This window comes from Podarcis filfolensis (genome assembly GCF_964270895.1).
Source record: "Podarcis filfolensis genome assembly, chromosome: 4".
Taxonomy (NCBI): Eukaryota; Metazoa; Chordata; class Lepidosauria; order Squamata; family Lacertidae; genus Podarcis; species Podarcis filfolensis.
In genome coordinates this window covers 92,153,491-92,176,809 of record NC_139607.1, presented here as the reverse complement: position 1 = coordinate 92,176,809, position 23,319 = coordinate 92,153,491, and the positions used below count along the sequence as shown (strand labels likewise).

At 45.4% G+C, this 23,319-nt stretch overlaps 1 protein-coding gene across 36 annotated transcripts in view; it reads right to left on the bottom strand.

Annotated features, from left to right (window-relative positions):
- Window positions 1–23,319, bottom strand: part of DLG2 (discs large MAGUK scaffold protein 2) — an 877,737-nt gene that overhangs the window by 140,665 nt on the left and 713,753 nt on the right. For all 36 annotated transcript variants that reach the window (XM_083609628.1, XM_083609598.1, XM_083609629.1 and 33 more), the window contains one exon: window positions 11,302–11,404. In XM_083609628.1, the coding sequence (XP_083465754.1) occupies window positions 11,302–11,404 (103 nt within the window). The remainder of the gene's footprint in view (window positions 1–11,301; window positions 11,405–23,319) is intronic.

Sequence of the window (23,319 nt, the reverse complement as noted above, 5' to 3'; positions counted from 1 at the left end):
GGATCGCTTAGAAGCACCTCAATCCGTACATGTGTTCCCCATGTGGTCTATGACCGAGGGATGTAGAATGGACAGAGATGGCTTCCAATAGGGGCAACACTACGTCATGGCTGCTTCTACCTCCTTTTGCCCCTGTTCTGTGCCCATTACTGGAGATCCTCAGTTGGTCAGAAGCCAGAGCACAAGGCAGCATAGCCTTATTTGGCGGGAAAGTCCCTTATCCCAGTGCCGTGTCCCGCTGCTGTCCCTTATTGATGATGTCCCTTAAATTTCCCAGGTTTCAAAGGAAGCAGGTCCTCTCCCTCTCCCTGCTGGCCAGGGAGGAGGGAGGCTCCAACTGTGTTGCTTGGCTGCGTTGCTCACCCAATAAGGAGTCTAAGAACGACTGGGGGTGGAGCTTGCATGCCTTGTGCTGATCAAATCGGCCGCGTTGCCTGGGGACTCGCCTTTGCTCAGCGCTTCCCAGCGGAGAGGTGACGGTGGTTTTCCTTGCTGCATCCCCTTTGCCGGGTTGCTGCGCTGTGGGAACCACCGCTTGAGGCTTCGTTTGGCTGCTGGCTGGGCTTTCTGCCTTTGGCTCAGAGGGGCTCAGAAGTTGAACATACCTGTGCTCCTTGGAAAATCCCTTATTTTGGCTGCTGATCCCTTATTTTCGAGGCTGCTGGTCCCTTATTTTCAAATCTGTAAGTTGACAGCTATGCAAGGCAGACACCTCCAGACGGTGACAACTCTGTATCAGGTCTTCAGAGAACATCAGTCCCAAGAGACAAATGTAATTGCCATGTAGATCAGCAGTAAGTGGTACTCCCCACTAAGGGCTTTCGCGTCATGAACTCATAAGGAGTAGGTAGAAGTAAAGGGGCAATTGATACCTTCTTGGTCAGAGTCGGTTAGTGAAAGAACAGGTGAAAGCACTGAGTTTGCATTCTGTTGTGGTTTGGGGCACCCGTTATGAACACACCTCTTCACACAGGCTTTTGGGAAAGCGATTCAGCAAAGACAGCTGTAAATGAAAAGGTCCATCTGCTGTACTGATATGGTTTGGCTTTAAAAATTATCCTTTTAATGTCGTTATATTGTGTTTTATTGTTTTATCGTATATGCTGTAAGCTACCCTGGGATCTTGAGGAAGAATGGTTTAGAAATGGAGATGATTATAACGATAAGAAACATAGTATTAATTACCCGGAATATGCTGAAACCAATAGAAATATGGCACCACCTAGTGGTAGAATTCAAGGATTACAATTCAGATCAGTCTACCAAATAAAAAAGGGGGGGGGGAATGCTGTGCCCCAGTACCCAAAGAATGCACAACTGAATAGTGGATCCTGACCATCACCCTCCAAAAAATAATCACAACAAGTCACTAAAACACTTTTAACATCTTACAGTTAGCAGCTAAAATCATGAGCTTGCTTTCAGGAGAGAACAGAAATATGAATTCCTAATGATATAAATGGATACTTAATGTAGAAAAATTAACAGAACTTTGATTTCCTAATGTCATGTTCCACATCTCCTTGTTAGGACCAGCCCATATCCAGAACCAAGCAAGACTTCTACACTGGAGAAGAGAAAAGGCCCCCGTTGCCAGATCCAGCATCTATAGGGACTAAGAGGAGTCAATGAACACTGAGACACACCCTCAGACCACTATGCTGGAAGATGCCTATCTCAAGAAGTCTGCAGAGTTGGTAGATCTGATGCACTCCAAACAGTCACCCACCAGAATCTCCATCAGGTGTGGAGACAATGATGAGTCCAAGTTAGAGTTCAGTCCAAAAGATGCAGTGCACATCTGGAAACACCAGGCTTCTAGTCTCTGAAGGTTCATCCACACTTCCCTTTCTCCCATGTTTTCTTCTGTTTGGTCTCTGACTTCTAGACATAAGTCCAACAGGGTTTTGTTTTGTCTTACCACTTTCTTTGGGAAAAATCCACTGTTGTTTGTTTGTTTGTTTTTATTATAATTTATATACTGTCCTATACCTGGAGGTCTCAGGGTGGTTCACATAAAAAGATCACAGTATATAAAATAAAAATGAAAGCAAGAACCCAATAATACCCTCCCCCCCAAAAGCCACATTTTTAAAGGGTGTGGGATGTTGATCAGGTCAACCAAAAGCCTGGTTAAAAAGGAACGTTTTTGCCTGGTGCCTAAAGGTGTATAATGAAGGCGTCAGTCAAACTTCCCTGGGGAGAGCATTCCGCAGATGGGGAGCCACTGCAGAGAAGGCCGCGATCTCATGTTGCCAGCCTCCGGACCTCTTGAGGAGGCGGCCCACGAAGGAGGGCCTCAGAAGATGATCTCAGGGTCTGGGTAGGTTCATATGGAAAGAGGCTGTCCTTGAGGTATTGCGGTCCTGAGCCGTTTACCACTGAATTGGAACAAATGTCAATCCACAGAAAACCTGATTGCTGTTTGCTCCAATTCAGCAGTTAACCACAGGTTTCGCAGGGGGAAGTGGCAGTAAAAAAGGAAAACTGCTAAGACTCACGCCAAGAAGTCACAGACCAAATGGAAGCATGAATGAGACCTGAGTATCACTCAGGAGGAACTATAACCAGAGCATTTTCCAGACTAGGGCTCCATATAAGACAGAAAGCTCACAATGTCTGCAGGCTAAATGTAGCTCAGCTAGAAAAGGCAATGATGTGCAGGGAGGGAAGAAAGCAAACCAAGAAAGCAAATCCAATTTATGTACACTTCCTGGAGGATATCAATAATCCACCTTTAGCATCAGTCTGTTTATTAAACCATTTTTTTTTTTTAAAAAAAGCTGTTGAAGAAACACCGGAGATAGAAACAAGAGGCCCAAGTGTTAAAGCTAAACCCACTTGCTTATTTAAAATAATCACTGCCTATTCATGATGACATACGTCCACCTCTCTCGATTTCCATTTTCTATCTAAAGACAAAAAAGAATTGTATACAATCGTAGATGCTCAAGTTGTTCAGCAATCATCAAGGAAGCTGCTGTGGTTGACAGCTGTGATCTGTTGGTTTACAATTAGGATGCTCAGAGGAATGCATCATGTTCCCAGGGCACGGTGCTCATTCCAGCTCAGAGGCAGAGCTGGAGAAAGAGGAGGCATCATCCATTGAGCCAACCACCACTCCTAGCCACTGAGTCTAAAGCAGGCATGGCCAAACTTGGCCCTCCAGATGTTTTGGGACTACAACTCCCATCATCCCTAGCTAACAGGACCTGTGGTCAGGGATGATGGGAACTGTAGTCCCAAAACATCTGGAGGGCCAAGTTTGGCCATGCCTGGTCTAAAGGATGTGACTTGGATGGACTCCTCTAGCTCAGAGGGCACTCCTCCAATTAACCCTCACTGCATCCATGCTAGAAGAGCCAACGGATGCAGAATAGGACCATGCCCCTTTAAAAGAGCAGACATTTCCTCAGAGAGGTGGGCCTAATAGGAGGTTCAAGGCAGACAGCCTTCATAAGTCTTAAATGCTGAAGCAACAACTCTCCCTAAGTGAGTCCTGGCAAGCATTGTCTGCTGTGAGCTCTCCAGGGTGCTGATCTGCCTGTCTGTGACTTTGCTCTTTGGGGTGTGGCCTTTGTTCTATCATTGGGTATCAGTCTGGCCTCTTCCGGGACCCTGAGACTCTGTCTCTACCCCCATCTTTCATCCTGGACATCGAGGTCCAGCTCCGAGGGCCTTCTGGCAATTCCCTCACTGCAAAAAGTGAGGTTACAGGGAATCAGGCAGAGGGCCTTCTCATTGGTGGCGCCCGCCCTGTGGAACGCCCTCCCACCAGATATCAAGGAAATAAACTACTATCTGTCTTTCACAAGACATCTGAAGGCAGCCCTGTTTAGGGAACTTTTTAATGTTTGATGTTTTATCATGTTTTTAATATTCTGTTGGGAGCCGCCCAGAGTGGTTGGGGAAACCCAGCCAGATGGGCGGAGTATAAATAAATTAATCATCACCATCATCATCAAGCTGGAAAAAGACAGCACAGAGTGGATTATTCCCATGGGTGAAATAAGTTAACCATTCTATCCAAGGAACATATTTCAAGTTCCATAACTTATTCCAAACCTTCTACAGCTAATGTTGCTGCAACGTATTTTCACAAACGTTTTTCCCCTGCAAGGAACCAGATTTCCCAGTAACTGCAGTTTTATGTGCTGTGCTGCTGCAAGGGGTTTCGGTCGCAGTGAGTCTGTAAACCAGGAAGCAATTTCGGAACGCCTCAAAAAGTAATACAGTTCCATCTGTATGTGGCAATAGCTCAACTTGGAATATCCTGTGCAGCAATTAGTTCCAGGACATGCTGGGTTGAATTATTATTCATTATTTTTTATTAAACATTTATATAGTGCCATCGATTTATACAGTACCAGAAGCTTTACAAAATAATAGCTACCCTTTGGGTAAGGTTGGATGAATCTGTCAGTTTTGATTTCTCTCAGTTTCACACTTTCCCAATCTTAAATTCAGGTTTCCACGGCTCCATATAGATTTTGATTGGCTGTCCAATTTTAAAAGCCCTCACAGAAATTTGTCAGTGTTTTAGTGCACATTTAAGAGACTCAGAGGAGATATGATAGCCATCTTCAAATATGTAAAGGGCCATCACATGGAAGATGGAGCAAGCTTGTTTTCTCTGGCACCGGAGGGTGGGACCCAAACCAATGGTTACAAGAAAGGAAATTCCGACGCGACATCAAGAAGAACTTTCTGACAGTAAGAGCTGACAGTAGGACAGTGGAACGGTCTCCCTTGGGAGGTGGTGGACTCTCCTTCCTTGGGAGTTTTTCAGCAGATGTTGTATGGCCATGTGTCATGGATACTTTGGTTGAGATTCCTGCACTGCAGGGGGTTGGACTAGATGACCCTAGGGTCCCCTCCAACTCTACAATTCTGTGATTCCCCCCCCAACACACATTTTTTTAAACCAATTTCTTGAAATACAAGGCATTCCTCATCTTGTTTCCACCAGTATGTGCATTTGCATGCACACTTCCCCTTAAAATCACATCTTTATGCACATTTTCTAGTTGCAAAAGTGTATTGCAAAAGAGTATTGCAGAAGAGCTTCAGTTTTTAAGGTAGCTATGTTCCAGTTTCTGGAACATGACTTGTGAGTTTTATCATATACCCGCCCCTTGCCTTTTCCTCCTAAACTTTAGAAGTTCTGAATACTTTAAACCAGGGGTAGCCAATGCAATCCCGAGGTTATGTACTGCAATTGCCATCAGCCCCAGGAAGCTCAGCCAGTAGCCTAAAGCATCTAGAAGGCACCAAATTGGCTACACATAATATAGACTTTCCCCATAGGGAAGATGCTCCTTGTCAACATTTTGGATGTCTTTTTCTGGACCTTTCCCAGAAAGACCATGCCCCCTTTTGAGATTGGGTGACCAGAACCACACACAATATTCCAGATTGGGGGATGCCCCCCAAGATTTACGCAAGTGCATTTCATATAGGCTCTTTTAGTTTTTCAGTTGCGGCAACATGCAATTCACCCCTTATGCCAACACAGAAGAAGACTTGAAGTTCCTGGTTTGGACCATATACTACATGCCCAGAACTCTGAACAGACCCAAGCAGAAGCCTCTGTGGAATTCTGTCGTATATTTTTTGCTCAGCCTGTATATATTTCTAAATGTCACTTTTTAATTGAACCTGTTCATAAGAACCTGAGAATATCTCACCCAGCATTCTGTACTCACAGTGGCCAATCAAATGCTTATGGAAATCCCACAGCCAGGATCTGAGGAGAACAGCACTTTCCTCACTTGTGACGTCCAGAAACTGGTATTTAAATGAATATTGCTTCCAAGAGTGGAGGCAGCATCTATCTGAATATTGCCCCCATTGTTATTGGAGATCTGATATATTCCACCTCTCCCCCAATGCATTGAGTTTTTCTGTGGCTGACAGTTCCTCATTCATGCAGTTCCTCATTCATGCAGCAAGAAATTTTAAGAAATGCTTAGACACTGATACACCCAAATTATGTTGTTGAGTTGTTGTTGTTGCTGTTGTTGTTTGCTTCTGAACTGCCTACACCTCTAATTCTTTTGCCTCTTAGGGCCTCCCCACATTCCTCAGAAAACTGCCCTTGTTTCTCAGACCTGCGTCGAGTTTCAATCCCAGGCACACCGACAGCTTTCTGCCCCCTCATCAAACGTGACTGCAAGCATTCTTTGCTTTGTGCCTAGCAGGGAGTGTTAATGAACATTCCATCGATTCAGATTTAGATGCTTCACCTATCCTAGCCCAAATGCAATGCAGACAGGGAGCAGAATGACAAAGCTGAAGCAGAGTGATGCAATTTCACCCCAAGCACAGGATTCACACACCGAAAGAATACTGAGCAGAAGTCTCAAGTGAAGACAGCAAATGATTTTGGGTGGATGAAGGACACCTATCTGCAAGGCCTGTGAATGAGTTTAAAAGAGACATACAAAATGGAAACTAAAGGTTTGAGTTAGCTACTTCCCAGTTCTTTAAAACTGCATCATTCTTTGCCATCCCTAATACCCCCAAAGTCAGTTTTCTTTGTAGCTATAGCGCTGCCTTCAAGACGACCCTCCCATGCAAATCCTCTGATGTTTATTCAAGAGACACAGCTGCTATCTCAATGCTGCAGCCACGACAAAGGGAAAGCAAAGTAGGAACTGTGCATGGGAGAACCGCCCCCCCCACCAAATCCCCCAGGTGACTAAATGAATGATAATGCCAAATGCGAAATTTCTAAGTCTAACCACCGCCTCTGTCAATTGCTCTCCCTGGATATTGGATTTGGAAATTAATGAACTCCTTTCATTCACAGACGCTGTTGAAACAGGGTGCTAATTAGCTGACTTGGAAGATTTATAGTTGTTGAAACTTGATTGAATGCGCTTCCCCACCCTGGGAAGTGTTGCTTTGTTGGGACCACTGCAGAGATGCTGCATTGCAGCACAATGCAAGTGTACGGACCACTGATTGAGTACGACTTTGGACATTGTCTTGCCATGCATGAAGAGGAAGCAGAGATTCCCTGCATCTCCTGTTCCTGCCCACCTACAGCAATGTCATATGGGAAATACACCTTCTGCTCCCACCCATTACCTTGCCTAGGAGATATTCTAGCTTCCTATGGGGCAGCAGCAGGTTTATTTGCAGTATGGAGAGGACGCAGTTCTACCTCCCTCTCCCCAATATCAGCCTTATCTCTCTTGAATGAATATATATATATATATATATATATATATATATATATATATATATAATATATATAATATCTCAGTTGCTCTTCCTTCATGCCTGACCAGCCTGGACACCCAATTTTTCTATAGGTTCAGTATTATCTTTGCTGGCCTAACCCATGCATTGAAAATATATTTTCTTCGCCTATCCATGCACAAATGTGCAAATAGCTATATGCATCACACTGTCATATGCGCACAGTTTAACAACAGATATTGGATAATTGCATGTTAGGATTCAAAGCAGTGTGTAAAAAAAATCGTTCATTCCATGTAGCGTGGATTCATAACTGTTGAAAAAGAATTTTGTAGATTCGTTTCACATCCTTTTAAGTCCTAGCATACATGGCACAGTGATTTTTTATAAGGTGATAGTTTTAGCACTGTGTATCTTTCTTTTTAAGCCTACCCCACACCCAAATTGACATGCATTTTTTTAAATGTTGAAAAAGAAGCATTTATATGGTGCTTTAGAATATAAAGAATGAGTCACATACATTAACTTTCAGTCCTTGGAGCAATCCTGTAATTACAGTTCAGGGTTATGATCCCCACACTGTAGCCACTGAGGCTGAGATGGAGGGCTTGCCTAAAGTCATCTAGAGAAGCCATAGAAGAGGCAAAACAGAGACTTCCCAATTCATAGCAGGGTCTCTTAGCCATGATGTTTCACGAACTCTTTACCATGACCCAATCTGCTGGTGATCACTTGGATCTGCAGGGACCAACACCCTTTCACCCAAGGGCCTCACATACTTAACTTGCCTGCCACTGCAGGTAGCATACAAGACAACAAATAACAGAGTGCCAGCCTCTTGCCAGAGAGATTTCCTTTCAGGGACTTTCATTCTCCACCAAGGAGGCAGGGCCTGGAAGAGGTAGATGAGGCCAGGAACTAAGTAAGGGCTCAGTTACCACCCGCCGCAGGTCTGAGCAAATTGTCTCTTTCCAGGGACCTGTCCAGGGTCCTGAAAGAACTCCTCTTCCTTAATACTGTCTCATGGCCTTTTAGTGGATGCTGTATCTGCCTATCACTGTCCTCTTCTTTGCTTGCCAGTTCCAGACAATGACCTGACTTTCCCCCTCCAGAATTGCATGGGCTGATCCTTGCTAGTCCTTGTATGATGCACTAGAAACAGAGCATAAGCAAACTACTGCATTGTAGTTTTTCAGTATCGACATGTCTATTGAGCTTTTTATCTGTGCAATTTTCTTGATATATGCTTGTTAGACTCCACTGGAATAAAGCATTAAATCTTTATCTATTTAGCGCATTAAAAGTTATTCTTGTTTTGTCAGAAGCCATTAAAACTTGTGTGCCAACCATTTGCACGTATGCAACAAATCATATCTGACATAAAAACTATAAATAGAAAGAGGCCGATATGACCAAATTTAAAAAGACAATTAGCACATTGACAAATGCATCAACTTGTACAATATAACAACTTATAAAACATTAAATGCTAGCTATGAAAAATTAAAACAGTTAATAATCTAAACTGGCAGACATTAGCCTAGAGTTAAGGAATGTGGCACACTATGCAAATTAACATGTTCTGAAATGTGAGCAGCAAGTCGTTTGGGGCATTATGCTGCAGTATGTGTGTGGGTGTCCTACTCCAATGCACAAAAAATAAGTAGCCCTGTCCATAACACAATCTCTGTCTAATGCAATGTTTGTACTGACCCAAACATTAAGTAAAGGTAAAGGTACCCCTGCCCGTATGGGCCAGTCGTGTCCGACTCTAGGGTTGTGCGCCCATCTCACTTAAGAGGCCGGGGGCCAGCGCTGTCCGGAGACACTTCCGGGTCATGTGGCCAGCGTGACGAAGCTGCTCTGGTGAGCCGGCACCAGCGCAGCACACGGAAACACCATTTACCTTCCCGCTATAAAGCGGTACCTGTTTATCTACTTGCACTTAGGGGTGCTTTCGAACTGCTAGGTGGGCAGGAGCTGGGACCGAAAGACGGGAGGTCACCCTGCTGTGGGGATTCGAACCGCCGACCATGCGATCGGCAAGCCCTAGGCACTGAGGTTTTACCCACAGCGCCACCCACGTCCCTAAACATTAAGTAGAAGGAAGTTAAATCAATTGTTTGAGACAGACAATTATGGCAATCTCAGACACAAGAGAATCAAAATATAGTTTGCGATTTTAGTCTACCAGGTTCCTTGGGAGCAAGATTCCCTGCATTCCAGACAAATATCTCATTACCTCTCAATCCATGTAGTGCAGAATGGCCAGTTGTCAGGGTTGATGGGAGATGTAGTCCGGACAGCCAGAGGTTCCACATGGGATGTGAATGCATGATGCAGTCACTCCCAGTACAAATAATGAAACAGAATGGCTTTCCCACCAATGAGATTGCCTTTGATGTTTGAGTCAGTGATCTGGTCTTGCCTCCTTCCAATAAAGAACCACATCTTGAGCATGCATGGTTCTTTGTGGGTTGGTAAATCTTGGGCACTTTAGAATTTGTGCTGGTTCACTACAGAACTTGCACTTCAAAACTGGGGTGGTGTGGTTTTCAAAACTTGAAGGGGCACTGTCCTTGATGACAACAGTGGCACCGTGGTCTCCACAGTGGTGATGGAGGTCCTATTGGTGCCCACTTGCTGTTGTTAATGGAGAATTCAAGGGGAAATGTCAGGCAACAGGAGGTGCTCCCTTACAGCCACAGGCAGTGGTGTGAAAATGAAAATTCCCCACCTGCAAGTGCTGCAATATATTTGGGAGACCCCTTTTCGTTCAAGGTTAGTTTGGAGAGGAAATGTCCATGCAAGGCTACTTTGGGGGGGGGGGAGAGGGGGAAGCACTGTAGGTATCAGAAATGTGGGGAAGACTGTTCTGTTGTCATTTCATCAACATCAATTTAACATGTCAGAAGCATCAAAAATGCGCCCCGCAACTTGCAAGACTAGGGCTCTCCCTTCTGCTACCAATCTGCAGATGTGGAGCGAGTCTGGATTTAGCCTTCCAGATGAAATGAAGGCCCAGCTTCTCACTTGTATGAATGGGAGACAAGACAGTCATTACACAATAATCTTCATTTCTTTCTAAGTGCTGGCAAATGCAAGCACCCATTCTAATTTTCTCTGTGTGGTAAAGGTAAAAGACCCCTGGATGGTTAAGTCCAGTCAAAGGCAACTAGTGGGTGTGGTGCTCATCTTGCTTTTCAGGCCGAGAGAGCTGTCGTTTATCAGGATGTGGGTGGCACTGTGGTCTACACCACTGAGCTTGTTGGGCTTGCTGATCAGAAGGTCAGCAGTTCGAATCTGTGCAACAGGTGAGCTCCTGTTGCTCTGTCCCAGCTCCTGCCAACCTAGCAGTTCTAAAGTATATCTGTGATCGAAGCTATTGGCCCATCATCGCAGTACAAACATGGGAACAGCTGTGGCTCTGTACTGCCCAGTTCATGTAGCCACACATCTAACCAAATGACGAAATAGGCAGAGGATGTGTATATGCACTGATCTTCAGAATATCCTTCCAACGTTGGCCACTTCTAATTTCTCTTTTTAGCATGAAGATGGAAAGGATCTGTTTGCTACAGTTATCTAGCACTTCATTTATTCCTGTTCCCAGCCAATACCTTGTAACAATTGGTACCCACAACCCTAAGCAATAAAGCACAGAGGGTGATAAGCTACCAAAGGAACACAAAAGGGAAAAACCATTTCCAACCCGATGGAATATAGGGGTCAGAGAGACATAGAACCACTCCATGTGGCTCATAATTGTGTCCTGAAAACTTCTGATGAAAGCCAAACACGTAGCAGAATGAAAACAAGTGAGAGCTGTCATTTTGGGGAGGAACTTTTTGAAGCTCAAATTAATTTGTATTTGCTATTCAACAAAAGGCTGCACCAATGTTAGTCCTAATCAAGAGTAGACACACTGGAAATAATAGGCTTGTCTAACTGTTTGTGTCCATGGCTCCACTCTTGAGTTGAGCTTGATTGGATACAACTCAAAACGTTCCTGCACAACAGATCCCACTTTGAAGGATGGTGTTTTCCATCGTTAAAGAGTTATTTCTAGTGTCTCTTGACATTTGGCAAGCCTACCTTCTGGCTGGTATTGTGCTATAATGGTCACAGTCTGGCCTGCGCCTTTGAGCGCTGCAGCAGCCTGCTCATGGGTAGCACCACGAAGATCGATCCCATTCACCTGCAAGGGGGAGAGGAGAAGCAAAAAATCATGAGTGCGTTCCATAGTTCAATCAAGAAGAAATGGGATTATGGACTGAAAACATGTGAAAGCAACAGATTTTCTCATCCCTCCCTCCCCCCCTCTTAGAATAGAAAGCCGCTTTGAGCCCTCTCTAGTGAGGTTTTATATACATTTAAGAAATAAAAGGTCTTTTTGCACCTCTTGAGAGCCAGGAACAGTATGGTGCCAGTTCTTTGTTGTTGTCGAAATTGCCCAGGCTGGCTAAAATCAAGGCCAGCTGGAGCAAGGCCTGAAATGTCCACAGAATTATGCAGCGGAAAGGGCAGCAAATTTCATTTTGGTGAGGAAAGCGGTTTGCTTGTTTGTTTGTTTGTTTGGGGTGTTTTTCTTTTGGTTAGGCATGTCTGAAGGGTGTGAGAGAGAGCATGGGAGACAAAGCAAGAGGAACCGTGTAGGAGGAGGAAGGCTAAAAACCTTTGCAGCAGTGTGTGCGCGTATCTAAGCACCCTCAAAAACAGCAGAGAGTTGTTGCAGACAAAGAACTGAGCAGCATGGGTTGATATCCGCAAAGGTCAGGGGTGGAATTAAGATGGTCTAACAATAGAGCGAGGGCAGGCCAGGAGCTACGTGTAGGAGTGGGGAGCCTTTACATGTCTGAGAACACAGTGCACGACACTGACTTTTGCAGCAGAGATTTCAAGCAGAGTCAGGAGACTACAACTAATCCAGAATGCGGCAGCTAGACTGGTGACCGGGAGTGGCCGCCGAGACCGTATAACACCGGTCTTGAAAGACCTACACTGGGTCCCAGTACGTTTCTGAGCACAATTCAAAGTGTTGGTGCTGACCTTTAAAGCCCCAAACGGCCTCGGTCCAGTATACCTGAAGGAGCGTCTCCACCTCCATCGTTCTGCCCAGACACTGTGGTCCAGCGCCGAGGGCCTTCTGGCGGTTCCCTCGCTACGAAATGCCAAGTTACAGGGAACCAGGTAGAGGGCCTTCTCGGTAGTGGCACCCGCCCTGTGGAATGCCCTCCCACCAGATGTCAAAGAGAAAAACAACTACCAGACTTTTAGAAGACATTTGAAGGTGGCCCTGTTTAGGGAAGCTTTTAATGTTTAATAGGTTATTGTATTTTAGTGTTTTGTTGGAAGCCGCACAGAGTGGCTGGGGAAACCCAGCCAGATGGGCGGGGTATAAATAATAAATTATTATTATTATTATTATTATTATTATTATTATTATTATTATGCGAGAAGAGTACATGGGAGAGCCAGCGTGGAGCAGTGGGGTTAAGGTGCTGGACCAGGACCCAGAAGATCAGGGTTTCAAAGTGCCACTTAGCCACGAAGGTCCCTGGGTGACCTTAAGCTGCTCCACCGCCTCTCAGACTAGCCTACTTTGCAGGGTTGTTGCGACTATAAAATGGAAAGGCAGTGAATTGTGTACGCTGTGCTGAGATTCTTGGTGCAAAGGCGGGATGCAAAAGTGAGAAATAAGTAAACAGAAGCGAGACAAGATGGAGGGAAATGGACATGCCTGATGCTGGACCACAAGCGAGGCTGAACGTGCGATAACGAAACCCTACCAAACTGATCAGCACTGAGGGGTTGGAGAATCACTGACAGATGTAGGTTTGAGCTGCTGAAAGCATGATGGTGGGCGCAGGAACCCTGGCTCAGAGGAACATAATTCTCACCTTGTATTTGAGGTGAACATTGCAAGTTGCTGGTATCCTGACCTTGACCCCGTCTCCCATTGCCAACCTGCCAAGGGCTTTGAAATCTTTGTGGGGAGGCCCTTCTCTCAGTCCCACCATATTGCAGAAGGGCCTTCTTGGTGACTGCTCCTGAGCTTTGGAACTCCCTCCCTAGAGAAGCTAGACTGGCTCCTTCCCTGTTGTCCTCTGTTGGCAGGTGAAGACCGTTTTATTCCCTGAGGCTTTTGGGAGCTGCCCGTTTGTTTGTTTGTTTGTTTTTTAAAGAAAGGGATTTATTAGTGCTGTGCTGTTTTTACTATTTTTTATATTGTTTTAATTCTATTACCTTTTAGCAATTATATTTTATACATTTTTAGCTTTTTTGTATTTTACCTGTGTTGCTTTAGTTTTAATTTTTTTAAAAATCATTACAATTTTCAGCAGTCAAAAATTAAAACATTTGACTTCCCTTCTGCCTCTCCATAGCTTCTTTCTATTTATCTTTCAGCACTGCATATTCTAATCACCCCATATCTTCTCTTTCCACATTTCTACATATTTCATACTGCTGAATTTATTCTAAAGCTGCTAACATTTTAACCTGTTTACAATAATTCTTCATATGCTCTACAAACTTCATACGCTCTACATTCCTCTTTAAATACTGTTTTATCTTGCTCTCTTGTTCTGTTGGTTAGACTTGCCAACTCTGCATTCTTCCCTCATTTGGGCTTCTCCTTCCCTCCACTTTTGAGCATATAAAATTCAAGCTGCAGTTGTTGCACAGAGAAATAAATTCTTATAATTCTTGGGAACATCTGACTCCATTATTCCTAAGAGAAACGCCTCTGGTCTTTTTTGGAATGAACTTTTGAACATATTTTTGCATTGTTTTAATTAGCATAAGCCCCACTGAGTCCCAGTCTGCGAAACAGGTGGGATATAAATAAATATAATAATATTAATAGCAGACCTGAGGAATCACAAACTTTGGCAGCATCTCCAGCGAGATGCAAAAGAGCATGTTGGGAAGATTGGATAATGAATTGATTTTTGCTTTTAAGGGTGTATGGGAAATAGAGGAAAATATTGTGGAGTCTCAGCCTAATTAGCTAACAATTTTGAACCTGATCCCACCAATATTATTTGTGTACAGTATAGTGTCACATAGTATTAAGATTTTGGGTTTTTCTTAACTTCAGTTATCTAACTCCTATGAGTTTCTCAAAAGTAGAATGTTTGGGAATGTATTTATAACTTCCCCGGAACAAATCGGACAATGTGTACAAGTATCCTCAATGTGAACAGCTTCCATCGCTGAACAGAAAATCCTGCTACTGCTCAGATTTCCATTCAACCAATTTATTACCTGCTGTAATACCCAAACTAATACAAATCCTGTGCTGCCACCTGGTGGAGTTTGCGGGGAAGCTATTAATGAGTGGAATGAAAGCCTGTATGCAGTTTAGTGAAGCACAGGTGTGTTCATGTCCCAGCAGTGGCGTAGCGTGGGGGGTGCAGGGGGGGCCGGCCGCACCGGGCGCAACATCTGGGGGTTAGGGTTAGGGGGCGCAAATCCATGGGTTAGGGGGCGCAAATTACTTGCCTTGCCCCGGGTGCTGACAACCCACGCTACGCCACTGTGTCCCAGTGCTCTGCAGGTTTTTGCTTTGAAGGTGCAGCCCATAATAAGGGCATGGAAAGTCAATACCTGCTTGCTAGATTATTATATGGGGCTGTGTGGATCTCATCTTCCCCAAGAAACTGGCCCCTGAAGAGCCACTGCTAGTCAGAAAAGGCAAGGATAAACCAAGAACAGCCATTCCAGATCAGATCAAAAGGACCCATCTAGTCCAGCATCTCACACCAGCCAATCAGATTCCTACAGTAAACCTGCAAGCAGAAGATAAATGCGATTCCCCAAAACTCCCCCTGATAGTTGAACAAAGCTAGATGAGCAATTTCTCTGACCAGTTAAAAAAGTTGCTTCCTATGCCCCGAAGGACAACTTTACTTTCTCCCACAACTAATTGATTAGCAGAATTTGTATGCTGCTTGATTGGAGAAACAACAACCTTCATTTAAGCAGCTGACAAAAATATAAAACAAAAACCTTGAAATTTTCAACAGAAAGCAGCTAAAAACAGGTATTTAAAAGCATTCGAAAGATGACTAAAAATAAAAAAGAGCTAATAGGAGGTACAGCTGCCACAAAATTAAAAGACGCCTGCTTCTTGGGAGAAAAGCAATGACAAACCTAGACAGCATCTTAAAAAGCAGAGACATCACCTTGCCAGCAAAGTCCCATGGACTGCAAGAAGATCAAACCTCTCCATTCTGAAGGAAATCAGCCCTGAGTGCTCACTTGGAAGGACAGATCCTGAAGCTGAGGCTCCAATATTTTGGCCACCTCATGAGAAGGGAAGACTCCCTGGAAAAGACCCTGATGTTGGGAAAGATTGAGGGCACAAGGAGAAGGGGACAACAGAGGACAAGATGGTTGGACAGTGTTCTCGAAGCTACCAGCATGAGTTTGACCAAACTGCAGGAGGCAGTGGAAGACAGGAGTGCCTGGCGTGCTCTGGTCCATGGAGTCACGAAGAGTCGGACATGACTAAATGACTAAATAACAACAACAACAGGAGGTAACTTCTACACATATAACTTCAACATAGCACCAAAAAGGTACCTGTCGGATGTCAAGTGACAGGGAGTTCCAAAGTGTAGGTGCTGCCACACTAAATGATTTGTTTCTTACATATCTAAATGACTTGAAGGACTAGAAGGGATGTGTGGAACTGGTATTGTGTTGGCAGTTCTGCAGATCGAAGCAGCCCAGTGGACATTTCTCTCTCCTTCCCCCTCTACCCTCCTTCCTCCGAGTCCACCAGGCAGCCAGGGAAGAAATTAATCACTGTTGCTGGAGGTGTAATCTGATCTCTTGCAGAAGCCTTTTGAAATTAGGGCAAGGGACACGTGGAATTATGTTTAGGGCTATAGATCACCCACTTCTGGCCTCCTGACTTTCAAAGGTCACACACTTACTCAGCCAAGCAATTTAGCTCTGGTGCGGTGACCTCTAGCACCCCCACCATTGAAATAACCAGATATGTTTTTACTGGACTAACCACTTCATATTGCAGATGGGGTAGTGGCAGCATGTTTGAATACGTCCCCATCACATATTTATTCATGAAAAGATAGCATTTTCAATGAGAACTGGCTTTCTCCCTGCAAACTCCTGAAAGCTGAAAGACAGGTGCTTTTCAGATTTCTTCCTTTTCTTTCCAGCTCTGGTTGAAGACTTTCTTCTTTCAACAATCCCTCTATGTGGACATTTTTTTTTATATCCTAGCCAGTATCTGTATTTATCTGAAATGGCATTTTATAGAGGCAACATGGCTTTTTACTGTGTTGTGAAATTGCTTTAAGGTGCTTCACAAGAAGTGATGCACATAGGAAAGAAATAAGAACAATGCGTCTCTGATGACTGGAGGGTCGCAGCAATGGGTGGTATTCGGCTACGTCTTACTCAGAGTAGACACATTGAAATCAATTGACTCAATTTATTCGTGTTCATTGATTTCAGTGGGTTTGTTCTGAGTAAAACTTAGTTGACTACAACTCACTGCATCTCTGTTGGCTGGGTCTTTCCTACCTTTCCACGTCTTAAGTATTTTGGCAAGCAAACCTAACTTGTTGTTGGTTTTTTGTGTGTTTTTTGTGTTGTTGTTTTTTTGCTGAAATCTAACCACCAGTGGCCTTGCTTCAGTAAATTGCTTACTGATAACTGCCTTGGAAAAGGCTTGAACAACATCCCCCCCCCCCGTTATTTTTTTTACTTGGGATGGATATGGAAGAATGCATTTATTGTTGTTATTTGAGCTTGATTAACTCAAACGCTGCTCCATTCCAAATTCGCTGGAGGAAATACACAAACCCTAATTGGATGATTGCTTCTCTTCCATTTGAGTGATGAAACACAAAGCACTGGGTGTTGTTGGGGTTGTTTTGGGGTTTTTTGCATGCCAAGATTATGCCAAGCAGCTTATTTGTCTCTTGCAGAGAATGCGGCTACAAAATAAACTAAAATTCCTTGGCACCGGACCAGAGATGACTGCAGGCAACGATGACTCTGCACATCAAGACTGCTGCTGTGGCCTAGGCTTACTGGGTGCCAGTCAAGTTCCAACTCCTGTCTGTTATCTTTGTCCACGAGATATTGATGACGTAGGAACCTTCGGCCCTGCAGACATTGCTGGACACCCTGATGCTGGCTGGAGCGGATGGGATTTGCAGTCTGACAACATCTGGAGGGCAAAGGTCCTCCAGGCCTCCCTTAAAAATTGCAAGGGGTTGGACCAGACAACCCTTTGCCTCCATCCCTGATCATAAGATCAGCTCCAAGGCTTTTTTTCATGGTGGTCTCATGTCTATCAAACTCTCTCTCTTGAAATGTTTGACATGGATGTTGATGAGGAAACCAGCTCCTATCAGGATAGCATTGACCTGAGTTTTGTTTCGGGGGGTAGATTGTGAGCAGAAATTGGGAACCAGCTTTGGGATCTCTGGAAATGTGTGTTCATTTAACTGTGCACATTCCTTAGAGAAGCATAATTTCCAAATTCCACGCTATCAGTGTAAAAAGGAAAGAAGAAGAAGAGTTTGGATTTGACATCCCGCTTTATCACTACTTGAAGGAGTCTCAAAGCGGCTAACATTCTCCTTTCCCTTCCTCCCTCACAACAAACACTCTGTGAGGTGAGTGGGGCTGAGAGACTTCAGAGAAGTGTGACCAGCCCAAGGTCACCCAGCAGCTGCATGTGGAGGAGCAGAGACCTGAACCCAGTTCCCCAGATTGCGAGTCTATCGCTCTTAACCACTACACCACACTGGAAAGGGCAATTATGGTAATATCGCAGGGGCTAAATGCGCAAAACGTATCCAGAGGCTTACAAAGCTTTTATAATAATAATAATAATAATAATAATAATAATAATAATAAATAAATAAATAAATAAGAAAGAAACAAATTTTTATTTATACCCCACCCTCCCCGGCCAAGACAGGGCTCAGGGCGGCTAACACTGAATATAAATGCAGTAAAAACATTTTTAAAAAACCCCCAAAACTAAAAACCCCCAAACCCAAACAGTTGATTGAAATATAAATTAGACTACAGTTTAAAATGCAGCTTAACATGCAGCCTCGTTTTAGTGGTAGCCTGTAGATCAAAGTCGTAAGGGGAGAAAAAGTCAAATATTGGCACAAGACATTGGTCATGACATTATGTTTGCTGACTGGGAACAGTTATGGACTACCGGTATAAAGTTTACGGCATGCAATGCCTTAAGAGAGAACATTATGAAAATGATTTACAGGTGGTACATGACCCCAGTCAAGCTTGCAAAAATCTATCATACGCCCAATAATAAATGCTGGAAATGTAAGGAAACTGAAGGTACTTTCTACCACCTTTGGTGGACGTGCCCAAAGATCAAGGCCTTCTGGGAAATGATCTATAATGAAATTAAGAAGGTACTTAAGTGTACTTTTCACAAGAAACCAGAGGCCTTCCTCCTGGGCATGGTAGGCCAATTGGTGTCAAGGAAAGATAGGACGTTTTTTATGTATGCTACAACAGCAGCAAGAGTTCTTTTAGCAAAGTACTGGAAGACACAAGAACTACCCACGCTGGAAGAGTGGCAGACGAAGGTGATTGACTATATGGGACTGGCCGAGATGACTGGCAGAATCCGTGACCAAGGGAAAGAGACGGTGGAAGAAGATTGGAAGAAATTTAAAGTTTACCTTAAGAACTGTTGTAAAATTAATGAGTGCTAAAATGTCATGGGTAATGTAAAACAGAATTGCAACGATAAACGATTGGGTAAGAGAAAAAGGATTAAAGAAATTGAACCATAAGTAATTGAAATTAGGGGTTGCTGAAAAAGTTTAAAACAGGGATGCAGAAAAGGGAGGTATGGGGAAGTCGTTGAAATAAGGTTTAAGGAAAAAAGGTTATGAAATTATACGTGTTTATATGTTTGTTTGTTAATGTCAGGGAACTGTCATCTGAGACGAAGGAGGTGAAAGGGCTCATGGAGGGTGAGAGAGACCACTCAGCGGAGGAGGGGACCAGCAGGGGGAGAAGTGGAGTTACAAGGGAAAGTGAGTCGGAGGGAGAGCTCAGAGATACTTCAAGCGGGAACAGTGGAGAGGTTTCAGGACCTCCCGTAGGCACACCCACTCCTCGGCGGAAACTGTCACGCCGAGAGTCCAGAAGACGCGTTTCCGTCAAGGAGCTTTTATGCTGGAAGAAATTCCGTAAACGCCCACTGTCCGATTCAACGAGCGATTGATGGAGCCATGCTTAAGGAGCTCCATCACAGACAGAGGTTTGGGAACTTAGCCAAGCTCTGAGGGATCAGGATTTTACGCACAAGCAGCTTACCATCCCATCACAGCAATCGGACAGTCCCTGAAAGCAGCTTGTGCAGAGAGGCATCATGAGCAACCCAGCTGGAGCCGGAGGAGCAGCAGGAGCTGGAGAAGGTCCAACTCTGGAAGAAAGGTGCAGAGTTTTGGAACTCCAGCTAGCAATGCAAACGGCGAGGCTAGAAGAAAGGAGGGCGCAGGATGCAGAAAAGGCAAAAGGCGCTACACTAGCAAGAAAGATGCCAGGAATGGTGCAGAAGTTTGGGGGGGACCCCAGGAACTACCAAGCCTTTAGGACAGAGATGCAGTATGCTCTTGAACTGCAGTTTAACGACTTTCCCGATGAGGCATCGCGAGTGGCGTTTGTGATTGGCCATCTCGAAGGAGGGGCGAGAGACTGGGTCCGGCCCCTGATGGCAGGGAATAGTGACATGCTGAAGGACGCGAGGAAGTTTTTTCGCGCCATGGATTTGATGTTTTCCAGCGAGATTGAACAGGGACTGGTGCGCAGACAATTGATGGCTTGCAAACAGGGGAGCCGATCGGTTCGTGAGTACTGGACTGAGTTTACAATGTTGATACATAAATTGGGGTGGGACCTATCGGCGGAACCCATTCAAATGCTCTTTGAAGAGGGGCTTTCTTCGGCGGTGAAAGACGAACTTTCCCGGGCGCCCAGGGCGGAGTCTATGGACCAGCTGACCAAATCAGCGTTGACCTTCCCTTTGTCCGCCACTTCCATCCCTGCTAGAGAGGCTTTTGCCCCTTCTGGCACCTTTCCCTCTTTGCAGTGTTCCAGGCAATGTGCTGACCCAAAGGAGACCACTCTCTGATGCCAGCCCACTAGCGGGTCATGCAACGCTAGCCAGCTCATTCCCAAAATGACTGGCGCCCCTCCCAGGGTGGCAACATTGAATGCTATCCTTTCAGTGTGCCTTGCCACCCTCATAACCATTGGGACGGTCTGTAGGCTAACTTCTCCCCCCAACAGCTCCCTCCCATCGATCGTGGTGACCTGCAGGGGGTTGCTTAAAGGGAGTGTCTGTATCTGGTGTTCAGCTGCAAACTCCTTGCTTATAAAATTACAGGTGGACAAAAAAAACACGGATAAACCGAGATTGATCGTGGACTACCGGCGGCTGAATGCCGTGTCAGAACCAGTGACTTTCCCCATGCCCAGAATTGATGACATTTTGACCAGGGTGAGGAAGGGAAAGATATTCACGAAACTGGACCTGAGAGGAGCGTACAACCTGATACGAATAAAGAAGGGGGATGAATGGAAGACAACGATGTTCACCCCCCTAGGGGCTTTCGAATATCTCGTTATGCCCTTTGGATTACAAGCAGGCTCCGCCTGTTTTCAATCGTTCATGAACCATGTACTGGGACCTTTGCTCTACAAGAATTGCGTGGCCTTTCTCGATGACGTGCTGATATATTCAGAGAATGAGGAGCAGCATGTAAAGGATGTCAGGGAAGTGCTGAGCCAGCTGCAAGCAAACCAGTTGTGGGTGAAATTGGAGAAGTGTCAGTTCCACGCCAAGGAGGTGGAATTCCTGGGGTACCGCCTATCAGACAAGGGATTAGCCATGGATCCAAGCAAGGTACAGGCGGTGCTGGAATGGAAGACACCAAAAACGAAAAAAGATGTGCAAAGGTTCTTAGGGTTTGGGAACTTTTACCGTAAATTCATCAAGAACTTTGCCCACTTAACGGCTCCCATCACGGACTGTCTGAGCAGCAAGAAGAAATTCGTTTGGACGGCGGAGGCGGAGCACGCTTTTGAGGAATTGAAAAAGGCATTCGCTTCGGAAGAACAGCTCCTGCATGTGGATTTACAAAAACCCATGAGAGTGGAAACTGATGCCTCAGACCGCGCGGTGGGGGCGGTGTTGCTTCAGCCAGGGAGCAATAAGTCGGAATGGAGACCGTGTGCCTTCTTTTCGCGTAAGCTGAACAAATCCGAGAGGAACTACACGGTATATGACCGAGAACTACTCGCCATTCACGAAGCGTTCCGGAGATGGAGACACTTACTAATTGGTGCACAGCATAAGGTACAAGTATGTACGGACCACAAGAATTTGGAGTATTGGAGAACGGCACGAGTGCTCAACCAACGACAAGTGAGATGGGCCCAGGAGTTCTCCAAATTCCATTTTGAAATCTGCTATGTGCCAGGTCCAGAAAACATCAGAGCGGACGCTCTCTCTCGCAAACCTGAATATTTGGAGGGGGAGGGAGCGCCAGAAGAGAGACATATTATCCCAGAGGACCACTGGGTGTGGGGTGCGGCCTGGGTGGGGCAAAGAGAACTGGTAGAGGGAACGGTAAATGATGAGTACGCCCAGGATAAGCTCAGAGGTTTAAGGGGAGAGGGAGAAGACCCCGGAGGTTTTGAAGAAAGAAACGGGGCATTGTATTACAAAGGGGCGCTATATATACCTGAAGGGGAATTGAGGGGGAGAGTACTCAAACAGCTGCACGACAATCCCACAGCGGGGCATTTTGGGCAACACAAGACCATGTGGTTGGTGACCAGGGAGTTTTGGTGGCCCAAGGTGAGGGAGGATGTACGGGAGTATGTGAGAAGGTGTGACCAATGCCAGAGAGCCAAAGGAGAAAGGCGGGCGCCAGCGGGGTATTTAGAACCGTTACCCACACCAGAACGACCGTGGGAGGCGGTGTCGATAGATTTTATGACTGATCTGCCCAAATCCCAGGGGAAAACCGCCATACTAGTCGTAGTAGACCAGTTAACTAAGATGGGTCACTTTGTAGCTTGCTCACATGCAGTCACGGCGGAAGAGACAGCAAAATTGTTTGTAGAACATATTTTTAGGCTGCATGGCGCCCCCTTGAGGCTGGTTTCCGACAGAGGGAAACAGTTCACGTCCAGATTCTGGAGGAAGCTTATGAGCTTGTTGCACGTAGAGGTCAACTTTTCGACTGCCAGGCACCCTGAGACCAATGGGCAGGCGGAGAGGGCAAACGGTATCCTTCAACAATACCTGAGGTGTTATGTCAATGACAGAGAAAACGATTGGGTCGAAAAGTTGGCACTAGCGGAATTTGCTTACAATAATGCAGAGAATGTGTCCACCGGGATGAGCCCCTTTATGGCTAATTATGGGTGCCACCCCAGGGCGTTTCCAGGGGAAGGAGGAGAGAGATGGAGTGTTCCGGCCGCTGAACTTTTTGTAGAAGAAATGGAAGCGATCCATCGTCAACTCCAACACAACTTAGAAAGGGCCAAAGAAGAATATAAGAGGCAGGCAGACAAGAGCAGAAGGGAAGGTGAAACAATTAGGGTGGGGAGTCGGGTCTGGCTATCAACCCAAGGGTTGCCGTTCAAGGGTAGTTGCAAGAAATTGAGACCCAAAAGATTGGGACCATTTGAGGTCATCCAACAGGTCAACCCAGTGGCTTTCAGACTCCGGTTACCGAACCACATGAAACTGCACCCAGTATTCCACAGGTCGTTACTGTCACCATACAGGGGGGAAGGTGAAGGGGTATCCGCACGGGGGCCAGCCATAGAAGAAAGGGAAAGCCGCAACTATGTGGCAGAAATCATCGACTCCAGGTGGAAGGGTAATCAGGTGGAGTATTTGGTCGCGTGGGAAGGGGAACCGGAGTCGGAAAACACCTGGGTGAAGGCAGAGGAGGTCCATGACGAGGTCTTGATCGAAACGTTCCACCAAAGGTTCCCCAGGAAACCTCAACCAGTAGCGAGGTTCCGGAGGGAGTACTTTGGCACCACCGACGATGA